The sequence below is a fragment of the Nicotiana sylvestris genome, chromosome 9 (assembly GCF_000393655.2).
Source record: "Nicotiana sylvestris chromosome 9, ASM39365v2, whole genome shotgun sequence".
NCBI lineage: Eukaryota > Viridiplantae > Streptophyta > Magnoliopsida > Solanales > Solanaceae > Nicotiana > Nicotiana sylvestris.
In genome coordinates, this window is record NC_091065.1 from 5,417,874 (window position 1) to 5,437,761 (window position 19,888).

General features: G+C 37.6%; 1 protein-coding gene across 1 annotated transcript; it reads left to right on the forward strand.

Moving 5' to 3' along the window:
* Nucleotides 1–295: 295 nt before the first annotated feature.
* Nucleotides 296–6,435, forward strand: LOC104221838 (uncharacterized). The gene is made up of 8 exons (XM_070156784.1): nucleotides 296–355; nucleotides 2,601–2,758; nucleotides 3,067–3,211; nucleotides 4,783–4,871; nucleotides 5,079–5,226; nucleotides 5,327–5,401; nucleotides 5,637–5,900; nucleotides 6,094–6,435. Exons 1-8 carry the CDS (start codon nucleotides 296–298, stop codon nucleotides 6,433–6,435), a joined length of 1,281 nt encoding a protein of 426 aa, XP_070012885.1.
* The last annotated feature ends 13,453 nt before the right edge of the window (nucleotides 6,436–19,888 follow it).

A 19,888-nucleotide genomic window follows, 5' to 3' on the forward strand; every position in this document is an offset into this window, starting at 1 on the left:
AACAACACACAACAGACTCAAGCGAAAACCAAACGAATCCTTGACGAAAACGAAGAAGATGACGCGCCATCAAAAGCAGAAACGAAGCTGCAGCAGCTGGTCGACGCAGCTGGAAGGTGGAAGGGAAGCAACAGCGACATGGGCTGAAACGTGAGCAGCTGTGCGTGCTCGTCCATGGCGGATAAGCAGCAGCTCGGAGGAGAAGAAAGGAGGAAGAGAAGCAGCAACACTGGAGCGCGGGCAGCAACGTTGCGGCAACGGAGGAGCTGGTCGACGCAGCTGTGCGTGCTCGTCCATGGCGGGCTGTAAAACTTCACGAGCTGGAGAGTTTCTGGACGTTAAGCAGCAGCGTAAGGTGTGTTTGGACGTAAGGTTGAGGAAGGAGAAAGCAAAAGCAGCTGGTCGATGAGCAAAGCACAGCAACAACGTTGCTCGTCAATAGCGGACGGTGGAGGGTCGTTTTAATCGAGCCGGGGTCGTGAGGGTGACGTGCGTGTGTGTGTGTCGAGGGGATAGGCAGGGCGGCCATCGATGATGCTTGGAGAAACTGCAAAGGGCAGCCATGGGAGGTTTGGAAGGTTTGGAGAAGAAGAAACCAAAGTGGGGGGGGGGGATGAGTTAGTGTATTTTTTAGGGTTTTTTTTTTATTTATTTTTTATTTTGTGTTGTTTGTAAGATAATAGGGGTGTTGGGTTATGGACTGGGTCGACCCAGTTTGAAATGGACTGGGTCGTTTGGGAAGATTGAGCCATTTTTTGGGCCTGTGGCTTGAAATCGAAGAAGAGGCCCAATTCCGACTTTCTTTATTTTTTCGTTCTCTTTTCTTCTTTTATTTTTTATAAAACTAAATTATAAAAATACTTAAACTATTATTAAGAACTAAATTAAGTTATAAAAGCGCAAATTAACTCCCAATAACAATTAACGCACAATTAAGTAATAATTAAGCATAAAATTGTATATTTGGACATTAAATGCTAAAAATGCAAACGATGCCTATTTTTGTAATTTTTACTTTTTTGTAAAACAAACTTAGTTACTAACAATTGTATAATTAAATCCTACATGCGAAATGTGACATATTTTTGTATTTTTAATAATTTAACAAATAAACATGCATAGACAAACATACAAATAGTTACACAAAATATCACAAAAATTGCACACCAAAAAAAATTATTTTATTTTTGAATTTTTTGGGAGTAATTCTCATATAGGGCAAAAATCACGTGCTTACAAACATCATATGGGTCTCATCTTTTTATTATTCATTCCACGAATAGCCCAGGAACTCACCTAGTTTCTCCGTAATTTGACGGGACTAAATCTTTTATTTGGAGAAGGAACATGCTAGTTGCTCTCTCTGCTAAGATTAAATTGGATCTTATTACTAGTAGAATTCTTAAGCCACAATTTGGCTCGCCTTATTATACTTTCTGGCAACGTTGTAATGACATGGCTATTGCCTGGATAACCAACTCAATATCTAGAGAGATAGCTACACGTGTGATGGGATATGATACTACTAGGGATATCTGGACAGACATTAATGAAAGGTTTGGTCAATCCAATGGATCCAAAAATATCTAGATACAAAGGGATATTTGTAGTACTTCCCAAGGGTCATCATACATTGTTGCTTACTTCACGAGGCTAAGAAGTCTATAGGATGAACTATCTACAACCTATGTTGGTCTAGTGAGCTCTTGTGGAGCCTTATCAAAATTCATAGAAGAACAAAATATTTTCTAATTGTTAGTGGATTGAATGAGTCTTATTCAACTTGCAAAAGTAACATCCTGATGATACCTTCTCCGCCTTCTTTGAGCAAAGCATACTCCATGCTCCAACATGACGAAAAATAGAAAGAAACTTCTGCTCCTATGCTAAGTTTTTAAAATGAGTCAGTTTTATTCACTACTTCTTCTGGTCCTATTAATACCAATACTAAGAATTTCACCCAAAGAGTCCAATTTGATCTAAAAGGGGTTCTACATCAGGTTTCCAATTGTCCTGCAAGTATTATAAAACGCCTGGCCACACCATTGAGAAGTGTTTCAAAGTTCATGGTTTTCCTCCAGATTTTAAGTTCACTAAGAATAAAAGGGTTGCTACTTGTGTTCAATATGAGGGTTTCATTCAGGATTCTGGGGTCTCTAGTAAATAACCTCTTGAGCACATGGTCATGGTTTCAGCAGGGAATAATATTAACACCTCATGACCTTATTTCAACAAGTTCAGTTATTACCAACTATTAACTCAGAGGCTGCACACAATGACAACACAAGCTTTGCACATTTTGCAGGCGTGTCCCAATTAGGTACAAATCCTTGGATCATAGATTTAGGGTCATCAATCATATGACACCACATAAACACCTTCTCGACAATCTCACACCACTTACCATACCTTTTTTAATTACTCTACCTAATGAATATAGAGTGAAAGTCATATCCACTGGTTCTTTGCATCTCAGGCAAGATATGACTTTACATAATGTTCTATTAGTTTTCTACTTCTATTTTAATCTAATTTTTATACACAAGCTTCTTAGTCAATATAAAGGCATTGCAGCTTTTACTGGTGTTTGTATTTTACAGATCCCTTCTCTGATGAGGCCACAGAAAATTAGTAGAGTTGCCAATGATTTATATTTCTTCCGCTTAGATGCTTCGCAATCTATTCCTTCATTTCATGTTCCTGTTTCTAATTCTGTTCTGATATCTCTAGTTATTTTCTTTGTAATGTTGCATCTGTTGTAAGTCATTGTTCAACTTGTAATTCTATTGTTAATGCAAAATAAAATTATTTTGGCACCAAAGATTGGGTCATATGCCTTTCAATAGGATGAAGTGCATTCCTTTCTTGTCTGATAAAATATCTTCTAAGCAATATTTTCTTTTTGATGTTTGTTCTATGGCAAAGCAACAAAGGCTTCCTTTTCTAATAGTAATATTCATTCTTCCACTCCTTTTCAACTAGTACATATTGATGTCTTGGGTCCCTATAATACTAAGACTTATAATGATTTTAGATACTTTTAACTTTGGTTGATAATTTTTTCAGAGTCACCTGGAATCATTTGGTTTCCTATAAGAGCAATGCACTTTCTGAGCTTAAAGCTTTCTTAGCCATGGTTCAAGTTCATTTCAAAACTAATATACAGTGTTTCAGATCAGATAATGCCTATGAACTAGATAGCAGTTCTGAGGCACAATAATTTTTTTCTGCAAATGACATTCTTCATCAAACAATTATTCCTCATGCCCCTCAACAGAATGGAGTGGTAGAAAGAAAAACAAAAACCTTTTGGAGGTCTCTAGGGCCCTTTTATTTTAGTTTAAACTTCCCCTTAAGGATTGGGGTAACTTTGTTCTCACAACCACTTATCTCCTCAATAGAATCCTTGCTTCTGTCCTAAATAACCTTTCTCCTTTTGAGAAGTTACATGGCTCTGCTCCCTCCTATGATTACTTAAGGTCCTTTGGTGTCTTTGTTATGCTGCTAGTCCAAGACCTAGGAGGTACAAATTCCAGTCCAGAAATATTCTTAGTGTCCTTTTGGGATTCCCCTATAGTATAAAAGGCTATAAGTGACTTAATTTATCTTCCCATTCTATTTCCTTTTCGAGAGATGTGTCCTTTCATGAATATATTTTTCCTTATCATCATCCCTCCATTTCTCCTTTTCCTCCCCTACCTACTTATTTCACCAACCCTCCTACTTCACTTCCTGTATCTTTCTCTACACCTAATCAGTCTTCCTCTCTCACTTCTGTTCCTGCCTCTACATATCCTCTTCCTCTTTCCCCACCTTTCTTCTTCTCTAGTTCCACTGATTTCACCTCCTACCCCAATCCTTAGAAGATATGTCAGAACCACTCATCATCCTCCCTATTTAGCTGATTATATTTGTCGTCCTCTCCCCATTTCCAACTCTTCTGCTTCTATGACTGCCAAGGTTTCTACTGCTGCATTAAACATGCTTAAGCCTCAATTTTACCAACAAACAACTTCTTACCCTACTTGGCAAGAGATCATGCTCAAATAGTTTCATGCCCTTGAGGCAAACAATACCTGGGATATTATTCCCCTCCCATCTCACAAGAAACATATCCTTTGCAAGTGAGTATAGAAAATCAAACAAAAATCAGATGGTTCTATTAAGAGGTACAAAGCTAGACTTGTCATTAGGGTTATTACTTAGAAATAAGGAGTAGACTGTACAGAAACGTTTTTCCATGTTGTCACTCTTACCACTGCAAAATGTCTTTTGTCCCTATCGATTAAGAGAAAATGAACTATTTTTCAGCTTGATTTTAATAATATATTCCTGCATGGTAATCTCCATGAGAAAGTGTATATGAGAATTCCTCCTGGTCTTCAGATTTCATCTTCCACTTCTTCGTCCTCCTCTCCTTTAATTTGTAAGCTTAAAAAGTCTCTGTATGGCCTCAAATAGGCACCAAGACAGTAGTTTGCTAATCTGAAGCCTTACTATCTAAAGGCTTCCTTCCTAGTAAGAATGATTGTTCTTTGTTCAAATCTTTCGCCATTCTATGATTATCCTAGTGGTCTATGTTGACGAATTTTATTGGCTGGGAATGTATTGATCAGATGGTTGTCCTGAAAAATTTCTTAGATGATCAATTTAAAATTAAGGATTTGGGCCTTGTCCATTACTTTCCAAAGTTAGAAATTTCTGCTCATCCAGATGGTTACATTATAAATACATCAGCACAAGTATACCTCTAATTTGCTGAAAGAGTTTTACTGTTCTCAGTTCCCTCCTGTGTCAACTCTATTGGATCCTTCTCTAAATCTGTCTATTGATGTGGGTGAGCCTATTCCTGATCCTAGCACTTACAGAAGGTTAATTTACAAGGCACATTTTTTACAACACACCAGGCTAGATATTTCCTACTCTGTGCAGCATCTGAACCGATTTCTCTAATCACCTAAGGTTCACATGTTAGTTGGGCTCCATATTTTAAGGTACATTATGTCTGCTCTCACTCAGGGCATTCTTTTATCTAGATTTTTTGATCTCTTCTTGCTGCATATTTAGACTCCGACTAGGCTGCTTATTTATTTTAAAGGAGGTCTGTCACGGGTTTCTTTGTTACCTTTGGTGGCTGTCCAATTTTTTGGAAAAGAAAAAACAACCTACCATTCTCTTGTATATGCAGAGACAAAATATAGAGCATTGAGAAATGTTGTGGCTGAGGTATCTTGGCTCATTCGTTTATTAGGTGATCTTGGTCTTAAGAAATCAAAATTTTAATAATGCATTCCAAGCTATTAAGAGAAAGTGGACTACTTTTCAGCTTGATTTTAATAATGCATTCCTGCATAGTGATCTCCATGAGAAAGTGTATACGAGAATTCCTCCTGGTCTTCAGGTTTCATATTCCACTTCTTTTTCCTCCTCTCTTTTAGTTTGTAAGCTCAAAACTCTCTATGGCCTCACACAAGCATCGAGAAAATAGTTTGCTAGGTTATCTGAAGTTTTACTATCTAAAGGCTTCCTCCCTAGTAAGAATGATTATTCTTTGTTCACTAAGTGTGCTGCCCTTCTAAGATTGTCCTACTGGCCTATGTTGATGAATTTTATTGGATGAGAATGATATTGTTCAGATGACTGCCCTGAAGAATTTCTTAGATGATCAATTTAAAATTCAGGACTTGAGCATGGTTCATTACTTTCTGGGGTTACAAACTTCTGCCTATCCAAATGGTTACATTATACATCAGCACACGTATACCTCTGATTTGCTGAAAGAGTTTTACTGTCCTCACTTCACTCCTATGTCAACTCTATTGGATCCTTCTATAAAGCTATCTATTGATGTGGGTGAGCCTATTACTAATCCTAACACCTACAGAAGGTTAATTGACAAGGTACATTTTACAACGCACTAGGCTAGAAATTTCCTACTCCGTGTAGCATCTGAACCAATTTCTCCAATCACCTAAGATTCTTCACATGTTAGCTGGGCTCCATGTTTTGAGGTACCTTATGTCTGTTCCTGCTCAGGGCATTTTTTTTTGGATTTTCTGATCTCTTCTTGCTGTATATTCAGACTCTGACTAGGCTACTTGTCCATTTTTAAGGAGGTCTGTCACATATTTCTTTGTTACCCTTGGTCTTATGATATTTGCTCTTGTTCCTATATTTTGTGATAGCCAGACTGCTTTGCACATTGATAAGAACCTTGTGTTTCATGAACGCACGAAGTACATCAAGGTTGACTATCACTATGTGCGTGATTGCTTGTCTTCTAGGCTGATCTCTCTTCACTTTGTTCGTAGTTCAAATCAACTGGTTGATATTATGAAAAATGCATTATTTGGTCCTCTTCATTATTCTCTTTTGGGAAAATTGGGAGTGTCTTCACCTTCCAGCTTGAGGGGAGGGGGTTTAGAACATGCTTGAATACATCTGTAGTTCCAGGACCACTTACAAAACAAGACCCGAAGACATGTAATGATTAGTGGCATTATATTCTTTGCACATTTAGTCCATGTATTCTAGTACTAAATGTATGTATATATAGGTTTGAACACTCTACATACACGTGTAGAAAATTCACTCGATTCATTTTCAGTTCAGATGAATTAAAGTTCTCTCTCTCTCTCTCTCCATCTTATTCTCTAGGATTTTTCATATATATATATATTCTATTTTGTGTGATTGTTGCAATCCTTGAATCTAACAATCTTCAATGTGCCTCAACGTCTAATCTATCAATTAACGATGGAAATGTTTTGCTTCTTGACCTATAAGTGTGTCTTAGTGATGAATAAAATAAAATAAAAATTATATTATATCATTGTTCAAATCTCATCGAGACAAAAATGCTAGTTGATTTCTTATCATATGGTCAAGCATTGATGGATAAAGTTAAAACATCCTCGGATTATGGAAAATGACCGGTAATTATCCCACAACTCTTGAATACAACCACTCACACCACATATGGCAAAATCTTATTGGTTCTGGACAACAACTATTTTGTTTAATGTCTACGTGTAAAAATTTGATTGGCTAAACTCCTTTGTTTTACTAAAACTAAATAAACATACTATGTTAATAGGACGTGGATATGTAATTTTTTTCAGGTAACAATGCTTCAATATCACTCATCCAAGTTGATGGCACTAAAACTAGGTCTCTAAATAGTATGAGAGTTAAAATTCGTACTTCTGAAAATTGAAAGTGATGAAATAAAAGTAATTAAAATATTAGAAAAAGGATAGAAGGTGGTGGTTAGACTGGAAAATAAAGTGGCTTATCTTTTGTCTAAGGAAGCCTCCAAGAAATTCAACATAAGTTAGTCTATTTTGCAGTTCCACCTCCATTCGTCAAGTCCAAAATATTGGTGGATAGAGAAGGAATACATGTTATTTGAATAGTATATGTATTAAGTTGGATAAATTTGGCAATCAAAATGCCCTAAGAAGCATAACTATGTGTTGTAATATTTCTAAACAATATAATGCTAATACTAATATAAGTTTTCCAGATTTAGGATTATTGAGTTTGCATGAAGCTTCACATGTAAGGACTCATGGTGAAAACATCTTAGAATACACACTTACCTTTTCTACTAGTCATCTTGAATCTATAGCTCTACATTTGAAATCTCCATTTATGTAACAAGTGACACATGCCCTTGAGCAAACTTTGCACAAGGGTGTTCCTTGTTAAGACCCGATTCTTCATCTCATCAATCTATGAGAAGGAACAATCGATGAACAATGTGTTGCTTCGATTTGCCAAGTTGGATTTCAACTTGCTTCAGAGGTGGCACACATAAAAACTTGTTAAATATCAAGGTATGGTATATAAAAATAATAAACCCAATTTGGTTGATCATTTATCAAGTATTGATGATAATTTATTATGCTGCAGGTAGTGGAACAATTTGAATTTTATGACAACACTTCCATAAGCTAGAGATAAAGTAGTTGAATGCTATTCTTGGGCATTAGGAGTATATTCTGAGCCACAACATTCTCTAGCTCGCGTCATGGTTGTTAAAACTATAGCAATGATTTCGATTGTGAATGACATTATTGACACTTAAAGTGACTCGAGAGTCGGATGTCGAACCCACAGAGACTTAGATTAATCGTTAACTAAGCAAAGTAAAATCAATTAACTGTCCAAGATAATTGAGAGTGATGTTTTTCTATTAATCTACTATTGCGGAAATTAAACAAGTAACAACCAATTTATTAAGAATGCAAACATGTATAATGAGATTTTAATTCAGAGGAGATGAAAATTCCAGGGTTGTGGTTGGTTTATCAATCCTATTAAGTTCAATAATCACACTCGTTAATCCAGATTATCTATGGCTGCTAATTAACTGAATCATTTATATGAATAGCATTTTCCCACAATACTACTCGCATGTACGCAATATATCAATCTTATATTCCTATAGTATTGAATCTATCATGAACGAATATAATACGGTATTCAACTAAGCAAGATTGTATGGTATATTCCTATCCTAACCGCGAAATCGTTCCCCGATCCACAGGTTCAGAAACAAGCTCTCTTTAATTCTACTCTAATCTAAACATGGCTTTCCCAAGCATATAATAGATACTAGGGTGATTGGTAGCTGCAATAATTCACAAGTTAAAACTAGAATTAAAGAAACAACCACAAAATGATAATCGAAATTAACGGAGATGTAATTAATAAACGTTAATACTCATGTCAACCACAATCCTAGAAACTAGAGTGCTTAGCCACTCATGTTCGTTGTAATAATTTTTCAAGTATGTTGTATAAACAAATTACAAAGAAAAGATAAAGGAATGAATAACTCGATGATTTTCTCCTCCAAAAGTTGTTCCCCGTGATGCTCTTGCCTCTTAAAATGGCTTGTTCTTCCCTTAGGTCTAAAGTATCTCAAAAGTCCCAAAAAGCATATTTTTACATGTATTTATACTAAGTAGGGTCGGGCCCAAACGAAACCACTTTCTCCTAGCCGAAATTGGATTGTTACTCAGTAAAATTGTACAGGCGCACCGCATGGGATGACGCGCCACGCGATGTGGTAGTGGAGTTTATCAGGGAGTGTGCACTTTGAAGGCAGCAACAAAATTAGGCGGCCGCCGCGCATGGGTTTTTCTCAAAGCTTGCCTTTTTGTTTGATTTTTGAAGTTCAGACGTGGTTCTCGACCCCCGAACACGATCCCGACTTAATCTCTTGGGCTTTTACTCAGACTAAAAAGCTCCAAATAGCTCGATTTCATTCCTTAACATTTACATAGCTCGGAATCACTCCTACAAGACATAAAACACATAATTAGTGAAAAACACTAGCGATTAAAGCTCAAACTCAATTAAAGTATAGAAAATTAGAGTGCGATAAGCGACTGAAATACATAATTATAGCCTACCATCAATACCTCACACTTAAACCATTACTCGTTCTCGAGCAATCAAACTACACTTTATATAGACACGACCTTTTTAAATAACCGTCCTAACTCATCATACCAAGAATATTTAAAATAGACTAAGCACCATAGTGTAACATCTTCACCTCAAGATTTGACTCACAAGAACCACACAATTTTCACAACTTACTCACTTAATCTAACATAGAGATCAAGCATTACCTTTCCTTTACGAATCAAGTGCTCTCACACAACAAAAGAGAGTAGTTCCACACACATAAAATTTCAGAACAATTAGGAACTAAAGCTAGAAAGAATTCACTCACTCTCAGAAATAATATTCATATGGCACAAAAGACGTACCATAGGCTTGCCCGTAGTGTACTACTCTGCTAATCGAGCTCATTCAGTCTAGGATCAAGTAGGACTTTAATTGGCTATAATATAGGTTGTGGGACATATAGGATACATTTGGATATAAGAGTGACTACATCTCCCTAAGCACTTTAATACATACATTTTACTTTTCAAAACCCCACACTTATGTCAAACTATAACTCCACCTTCACATTAATATACATTAACTTCCTACTTCTTTAAGCATAAGTACATCAAGAGTCATCACTTATCAAGGAATATTTGCACAACAATACAACAATTTTTTTTCTTTTTCTTTTTCAATTCAAGTAGCTCTTACTTTTTAACACAGTGCACCTTTCTTCTTATTTCATTAGTTCCACTCAAAATCCAAAGCAACCACCCCCCACTTCAACTTTTACCAAGTTCATAACAATTCAAATGCTCATGAGAGGTGAAAAGTTCCACATAGATGGTCAATTCAAACAAATGGATAAGGCTTGTAGTGTGGCTGTCAAAGAAACATGATTACATGTTCAAAGGGTTAACTATGAACATAACAATTGGGCGGGTAAAACATATATATCTGGATCAACAAAGAAACGCCTATATCACTTCCAAGACTGAATAAAACTATTATTTCGCCTTGCAAACACACGTGACAAGTTCTAGACATCAAATGCAATGCATAGAATAACACAAAAACCTTACACACACGACACATAACTCACTCAGGATTGGACTCATCAAGATACTCTAGTCAAAGAAGTTAAGCAAAGTTAAGATCATACAATTTAAGGTACTTATACAAGAGTCAAAAACTAAGCCTAAGCGTCACAACTAAGCACTCACTATTCTCAAGGTATAATAAAGTCAAGAAATATTGCTTCAATTCAAAACATAGCATAAGGTTTCTTACTTCTAACAAAATAAAAACTAACTACACCCGATTCAAACAAAACCCAGAACCGCGACATAACAAAAAACTAAGGGGGAATTATTACACTACCTACAAAAGAAAATATTTTTTGTCTTTTTTTCTTTCGACTTAAATCCCTCAAAAAAATTGTCTAGGGGATCCATCATCAGGAAACGTTCAATTTTTCTACCTTTTCTTTCACATTAAGAAAAAGTAAATTTAAGCCACTAAAATACTACACAACTACGAAAACAAAAATAAGAAGCTAAAATTAAAATAAGAAGTTAACATTTTTCTAACATACTAATACTAATTATCTAGAGGACTTCTCCCACCCCACACTTAAAGAAATGCAGTGTCTCAAATGCATAAATAAAGCAAAACAATAACGATGGTGGACAAGAAACTCCCTGAAAGGCCAAAGGCCGAAGCAATAGTGGCTCATGGGGTACTCAAACTTCCCCCAGGCATGGTCCTTTCTGTAGGCACCCCACATTTAGTCCTCACCATCTAGCTCGCTTTTGCACTCTTCCAACAACTTTCCTTCCTATCATTTTAATCTTACAAAATAAAAACAGACACTACAAAAATAATATAATAAAAATAAAAACAAAAGAAAACAGTAAAGCTGAGTTGCCTCCCAACAAGCACCTGATTTAACATTACGCCACGACTTGAACCACTTTTTGTCTCCATCTCGAACTTATGTATTGATCCCTCAATTTGGCATCAAGCTTTTTGCTATCCTCTCGGGGTGGTGGGATAAATGTAATTGGGCCAAGTAACCAATTTCGCATTCTACACTTCTTGACTTTCAGATGAGGTATGTAATTATGTTTCTCTGGTACGATAAATTCAAGAATGTAAGCACCTTGTTCCTCGTCCATTGGCTCCTCCAAAGGCTCGAATGACTCAATTTCCATATCATTATCCAAACACAATATTGAAAAATGCATGGAATGATGACCAATACGTCCTAACTCTAGAATTACGTCACTATTTACATCCTCATATATATACACACTAGAGTCTTTAAATATTATATTATCTACTTCCTCACATGACTCTAGAACACTCCTCTCATCATTGGCATCCTCAAGAAAAATATGGTCTAATGCTTGGTATTCTCGTTTTAGCTCCTCAATTTGGTCTAGAAGATTTTTTTCAGTTTCACACAACTCATCATTAAATTTCTAGGTGTTGAACGCATCAACCTTCACACTCAAATCTGCATCCACGTTGTGCAAAACCAAGCCAAACTTGTCAATTTCTTGTGCAAGATCAACTCTCTCCTTTTACCAAACATTTACCAATTTTGTTAAAAGATAACGTCGTTCTGCATATTCCCTTAATCATGAATATTCGTTCCAATACCAACCATTACTCCTATTTTCAAATTCAGATCCCCAGAGTTCAGGTCATGACAAACCCAAAAAGATGGGCCATAAAAGTCTTCCGTTAACCAAGCGTCTTCGTCAATAACCTTACCTCCGGATAGTTTATCTCCAGATGTCATATAGAGAGAACTATGAACACACTAAGAGAAAAATCAAATTGGTGCAAAAACAAAAATATTTACAAAAAGAAAAAATAAACAAAACCTATAAAATTAAAAGTAAAAGTCTAATATTGAAAAATAACTGAATAGAAAAATTAAAAACTTGAACAGAAATCAATTAAAAGCTTAACTTAGATAAACAATCAATAACTAAGTCCTCGACAACTACGCCAAAAACTTGTTGGTTCCCCAAGTACACGCAAGTATATGTGGCCGTCAAGTAATAAAGTGACTCGAGAGTCGGATATCGAACCCATATAGACTTAGATTAATCATTAACTAAGCAAACTAAAATCAATTAACTGTCCAAGATAATCGAGAGTGATGTTTTTCTATGAATCTACTATTGCGAAAATTAAACAAGTAACAACTAATTTATCAAGAATGCAAATGTGTATGATGAAATTTTAATTCAGAGGAGATGAAAATTCTAGGGTTGTGGTTGGTTTATCAATCCTATTAAGTTTAACAATTACACTCGTTAATCCAGATTATCTATGGCTGCTAATTAACCGGATCATTTATATGAATAGTATTTTCCTACAATACTACTCGCCTGTCCGCAATATATCAATCCTATATTCCTATGGTATTGAGTCTAACATGAACGAATATAATAAGGTATTCAACTAAACAAGACTGTTAAGTATATTCTTATCCAAACCGCGAAACCTTTCCCCAAGCCACGGGTTTAGAAACAAGCTCTCTTTAATTCTACTCTAATCTAAACATGGCTTTCCCAAGCATAGCATAGATAATAGGGTGATTGGTAGCTACAATAATTCACAAGTTAAAACTAGAATTAAAGAAATAACCACAAGATGATAATCCAAATTAACGGAGATGTAATTAATAAACATTAATACTCATGTCAACCACAACCCTAGAAACAAGAGTGCTTAGCCACTCATGTTCGTAGTAATAACTTTTCAAGTATTTTGCATAAACAAATTACAAAGAAAAGATGAAGGAATGAATAACTCGATAATTTTTTCCTCCAAAGGTTGTTCCCCGTGATGCTTTTGCCTCTCAAAATGGCTTGTTATCCCATTAGGTCTAAAGTATGTCAAAAATAATATTTTTACATGTATTTATACTAAGTAGGGACGGGACCAAACGAAACCACTTTCTCCTAACCGAAATTGGATTGTTACTCTGTAAAAATTGCACAAGCGCGCCGTATGGGGCGATGCACCATGCGATGTGGTAGTGTAGTTTATCATGGAGTGTGCAATTTGAAGGCAGTCGCGGCACGCCAAGAGCCACGATTGTGGATTTTTCTCAGAGCTTGCCTTTTTGCTTGATTATTGAAGTTCAGACGTGGTTCTCGATCCCCGAACACGATCCCGGCTTAATCCTTTGGGCTTTTAATCAGACTTAAAACCTCTAAATAGCCCTAGTTCATTTCGTAACATCTACATAGCTCGGAATTATTCCTACAATGCATAATATACATAATTAGTGCAAAGCACTAGCGAGTAATGCTCAAACTCAATTAAAGTGTAGTAAATTGGAGTGCGATAAATGACTAAAATACGTAATTATAGCCTATCATCATTTATGATACAATTAGAGAACTTGAAACATACACAGATGTTGTACAAAGGTATGAACATCATCAAATCAATTATTCAGATATTCCTTGAAAGTGAATATCATGAAAAAGATTAAGACGAGCTTTTACTCATTATAATTATGCTTTTTTAAAATGCATAAATTTATCTTAGGTTTTTTTACCTTGTAGATGGTAATAGATATTGTATCTAAGGATAGTTTAGTCATTTTTATGTATATGTAAAATACTATAAATGTCTCTCCATGTACTACGATACAAATAATTGTGAAATACACATTGTTACATGTTATTAGAAGTCTAGGTCATCTCTACATTGATTATTCCTCTCTTTCTTCGAATTATGGTTTTCGCTTCTTCTACGGAATCAACACCTTCTCCACCTACCTCCATAGTAGAGGCTTCCTCCCTTCTCCCATCATCTCATTCTGCTAACTCTGTCTCGAACATTAAGAATCTTGTTCCCACGGTTCTTGATTACATAAATTATATGTTATGGAGAGAACTTTTCTTGCATGTTTTCAAGGGTCATGGTGTCTATGGCTTGATTGATGGAATTATCCATTGTCCTGAGCCTTCTAATTCTCGTGATGATGGCACCTCTATATCTAATACTACTTTCGAACAATGAGTTCAACTGGACTCTATTGTTCTCTCATGGATTCAGGCAACAATTTCTGAAGAGATTCTGTAGGTTATAATCAAGCCACACCATACTCTCACTGGTAGGGATGGTTGGCTTCAAATTGAGCGTCTATTTCGTGACAAAGTCAGTTCCCGAACTCTTCAACTCAAGGTCCAGTTTCACAATCTTAAGAAAGGTGATATTTCAATAAATGAATATGTTCATCGTCTCAAGTCCATTGCTGATGCGTTAACATCCATTGGTAATCTTGTCTCTGATTCAGATCTCGTTTTACAAATACTTTCTGGCCTACCTTCTGAATACATGTCCGTGAGAATTTCTATATCTACTCGTATCCCTCTTCCCACCTTTGTTAAAACCAGATCCCTTCTTTTTCTTCATGAAGCTCAGTTGAGTAGTATCTCCCGTCCATCTACAAATAATTCTACTACTGCTTTATGGGCTAAACAACAATATTTTTCCTTTAGTGGTCGTGGACGTGGTAGGCAAAATGATCACGCCCAACTATGCCTTATAAAAAGGACAATGCGGACGTTGCAAATATAACCTGAGTATTTATGCCCAGAGTCGAATCCACAGAGAATTAACCTATCAATTACTTTCGTTGGACTTACTAAATTCTTTAGAATCAACTTTCCCAAACGTTGTGAATAACAATTGATGGTATATTTAATAACTAAGATTGAAGTCAATCAACAGTTGTAAACTAACTATGCTTAAGCTGTGAACAATAATGGGAAGGTTCTAAAGTAGTGATTTCCCCTATTGATGGAATCCCTTCTGCTTATGTTTCATATAGATTTACCAACACATTCTATCAATCATGAACACTCTTTTCACCGTGAATCTCTCCCGAATAATCACGATAATTTACTAAACGCACTCTCCCGAGATACACTAGCTGGCTTGTTTATTACAGTTCACTTTAGATTGCATCCAAGACTTCGTTATCCCTAAGCCCGCCTTTAAACCCGCAGTTATCGATCCCTCTTATACTTTGGGAGTGATGTTGTTCAACAATTTCCTAAATATGCACTCTCTCCCGAGTTATGCACACTAAATAGGCACATCTAATTGAGGATCCTGTCAATTAACTATAACAAACACGTAGTTGAACAAATAGAGATTAAACTGACAAACTATATTAACATAATCAAGAAGTTCATCCTTCAATAGGTTCCATCAAAATCCTAGACAAAGGATTTAGCTACTCATGACAATGGGTAAATAAACTATGAAAATATTCATGATTAAAATTGAAAGAAAAATAAAGAGAAAAAGAAACCAAGATGTTTTGGGTGATCTCTCACACTTGTTCTTCTTGCCAAAGTACTCTCTCAAACATTCCCTCTCCCTTAGGTGAGTTCTCTTGTTTAATATAGGGTTTTGGGCTAAAAATCCCGTGTTTTGCACTTCAGTCCCTGAAATTTATGCGTCCTGCCGCGGTCCTACCGCGGTTACGCCAGGACCGCGGCCAGAGTGGCCTTCAGAATCTGCAGCAGTGTTCTGCCGCGGTCCGACCGCGGTTACGCCGGGACCGCGACAGTCCATCTTCAGTTCTGGTTTTGCTGCCTTCGCGTGGTGCACTTAGCGGATATTATAAGATTGGCCTCTTTTTCTCCGTAATTGATCCCAAAAGTACTCCATAAACTTCTTTTATTGTATATAGCCTGCAAAGCATGAAAAGCACTAATCAGAGCATTTTGTTATCACTTTTTACCATAAAAAACTATACAAGAAGGTGGTTCTTTAGGGCATAATTATAGTCCAATTCACCTATTATCAACACCCCACACTTAAATCTTTGCTCGTCCTCGAGCAAGTTGAACCACACTTCTCGGCCTAATCGTTCAATGCATTACCCAATTTATGCCACACCGCCATTATGAAAGTACAACCTAAGCAGTGCAACAACCACACCTCAGATGAAGACTCTAATGCCATGTCACACTCATGCTTACTCTAGTTACTCTAAATAGAGGTGAAAACTTGCTTTTTCTTCCTGAGTCACATGCCCGCACATCACATTTCTGAGAGAAGTTTCACACACATAAAATCAAGTAACAAGGAACTATAGATAGAACGAATTCACTCACTCTCAGCAAAGAACATTCACATGCCACACTGATACACCATAAGCTTGCCCTTAGTGTAATACTCTACTAATCGAGTTGTTCAGCCCAAGATCAAGAGGTCTTTATTTGGTTATAATGTAGGCTAAGGGACGTGTAGGATATTTTGGATATAGTGACTAACCTCCCTAAGCACTTTTAATACAATTGTTCCATTCTATTCCAATTTCCATGTTCAACCCAATCATTCTTCCACACTTGTTTCATAGGTTACCCCCATTTTTCTTTAAGTGCAACTGGCCTCTTTTTTTTTATTTAACAGCCATTGCACCATTCAAGTATTTTTCTGATTTTTCTTTTCCCACTCCATTACCACCCCACACTTTGATTTTATATGCTTTTTAACGATTCAAGTGATTCTAGGAGGTACAGGTTCAAACAGTCAAACTAATCAAACACAGGGATATAGGTTATTGTAAAGTTATTAAAGAACAAGCTTCAGGCTCGAAGGGGTTAACTATGGCAATTTGTGCAGGTGGATTCATAATTATACAAGCTACACAAGAAAATGCCTCAATCATCTCTAAGACCAAAACAACTTCTATTTCGCTTTGCACACACACAGGGCAAGTTCTAGGTATCGCATGCAAGCACAGAATACAAGTATTATCTCACACACACTTGGCATGTAACTCATTCCGAATTAGTTTGTCAACACACTCACGTAAGCGTTTAAGAAAGACAAGGTGTGCAGAATTAAGGCATAAAATTACGAGTCCACAAACGAGCCTAGGCGTCGCACCCTCAAGTTCATTTTAGTTATTTGCAGGTGTGTACATTACGGGTTGCATTCTTGCCCTCACCCATCTAAGTCCAATAGAGTCCTAAGGGTCCTAAAAATATTAAAGAAAAATCTACGTAACCCGGTTCAAGAGAGACCCTTGGAAAAGAACCGTGGTCAAAAGAAAAACTAAGGGGGACTTACTACACTACCTACAACGAAAAATAAAATAAAAAATCTAAATGGACTACTTCCCTCAAGAGTACTGTCCAAGTGGTCCGTCCTCAGGAAGAGTCTCCTACATTTAAAACCCAACTATGATCCTCAAGAGACCTGTCGACAAGTGTCCGTCGTTGGGCCAAGTCAGTTTGCAACCAATTATACACAACACAAAAGATACGAAACTACAACATACTCAATGTATATGTACACTAATAATATAGCACTAAAGCAAGTCTCCTACCCCACACAAAAAGAATATGTCATGTACCCATGGCAAAACACAATTAAAATGCAGAAGGGTAAGAAGACTTCCCTGAGCCTCACTCGGAGTCGGAGACTGTGCTGGGATCCACATGACAAGCCCTTCCCAAAGCACGAAACCAAGCCATCATCTGGCTCTCAGACCTGGCCTGCCGCTGAGACATGGCGTCCATACGCACATGCAGGCCATCCACCGAGGAGCAAAGATCTGCCACCTCTTCCTCCAAAGAATGCAACATGGGTCGGCTGGACTGTGATCTAAAGAACCCTGCCCCAGTATGGGGTTGCCGAGAGGATCCGACTCCATCATAGGATCTCCTGGATGGTGCCATGGGTGATGGGGCATCATCCTCATCATCAAGCTCGATGGTTGTGGGAGCACCTCTGCCCACTGTGATCTTTGAAGCTCTGAATGCCGTTTTGCGGGCAAAGCTCCATCTGTAGGATTGGTGGGGACACCATCCAGCAGACACAACCTCGTCACAAGTGAGGGGAAGTAAAACCCCTTAGATAGCAGAGGTGACCGAAGGATCATCTCATCTCCAATAATTCTCGCCACCTCAAAGTCTTTCTTGGTGACGAAGCACCATACCAATAAAGCCTGTAGGTGGTTCACATCTGACGTGTTGCCCATGGGCAATAACCGGCTGCAAATAATGGTGAACCAATACTTAGCCTCATGTGTGAATGACCTGGAGTGAAGGGTAATATTTTCCTGTATCCAGATTGGTCGACCCCCTGCGCAAATTGTCTCAATCATAGTGTCCCACGTAACCCATTGGACGTCGTGGTAATGATCAATGTCACCAGTGAACTGGATCAGCCGCAAGACCTGGCAAATATTCATAATTGAGGCATCTACCACCCTGCCCCGCACAACCACAGACCGATACAAATGTTCCGGGCAGTTCGCGTAGAACTCCCGGACTATCATCGAGTTTGCCGTCTCAGGCTCATCAAACAAGAACTTCATCTCCCTCCGTCTAATTTCCTCATACATATCTGCTTTTTCCATACGGAGGGCAACCCTGTCAATAGGAATCTCAGGGATAAAGCTTTTGGTGGCCTTAGCATGAAACGCGTCCTCTGCCTCCTGTGATTGGAACCTGGTGGCATCATATAGTGGCATTTGGGAAGTGCTGGCCGAGCTCTTTCGCCTTTTTCGGGTCATATTACCTGCAGACAATTCAGGGTAACAATCAGATGTATCCTAACATGTGCCAGTCGGATGGGTACTCAGACTTCGCCACCCGATGGCACCAAACAGTTTCTTTTTGTCAAGTAAGGTGCCCAAAGTTGACAACCTCCACTATTGCTCTCACACCAATATGAATTCTACAATACCGCCATATAATACCCCACACAATCTCGCACAAGTGAATCATGTCAAATATTACCACCACCACAAGTTAAGAAAGGCACAAAGTGCTCCAAAATTGTACAACACACCCCAATTTTTCGGCCATTTAGGTCCCTCCACCAAGCTTCACCCTAAAAAATTTGTTTAGGCCTCCAAACATTCTAAAAATTGCCCCCAAATTAAGCATAATGAAAACCCAACCATTTAAGCATCAATCATGGCCAAAAGAAGCAAATAATGGGGAAAAAGGAAAAAAAAGAAAGAAATAAAATAAAATAAAGAGTTTACACTAAAACACTACCTAGGGTTGAATTGAAACTAATGTAGACTACTCATTACACTAAGTTATGTAAAAGAAAGAGAAAAGAATAGAGAAGCTTACCTTGAGAGATGGAGAAGAAAGGAGGGACAACAATGAGGGTGTGAGGGAGAGGGGTTTGTGTGAAAGAGAGAAAATAAGAGAGAAGAGGATGGGGGAATAAAGAGAGAAAGGGTTTGGGGGAATAGTGGGGGGATTAGGTTTATTAAAAAGGGGGAAAAAAGAAGATAACAAAAAACAAAATAAAAATTTTCTGCAATTTTTCGTACCTGGCCCGCGCTGATCTGCCGCGGTCCTACCGCGGTTACGCTGGGACCGCGGTGGACCTCTTTCAGAGGGGGTATTTGACCGCGGTCCTACCGCGGTTACGCTGGGACCGCGGTAGACTTCTTTCAGAT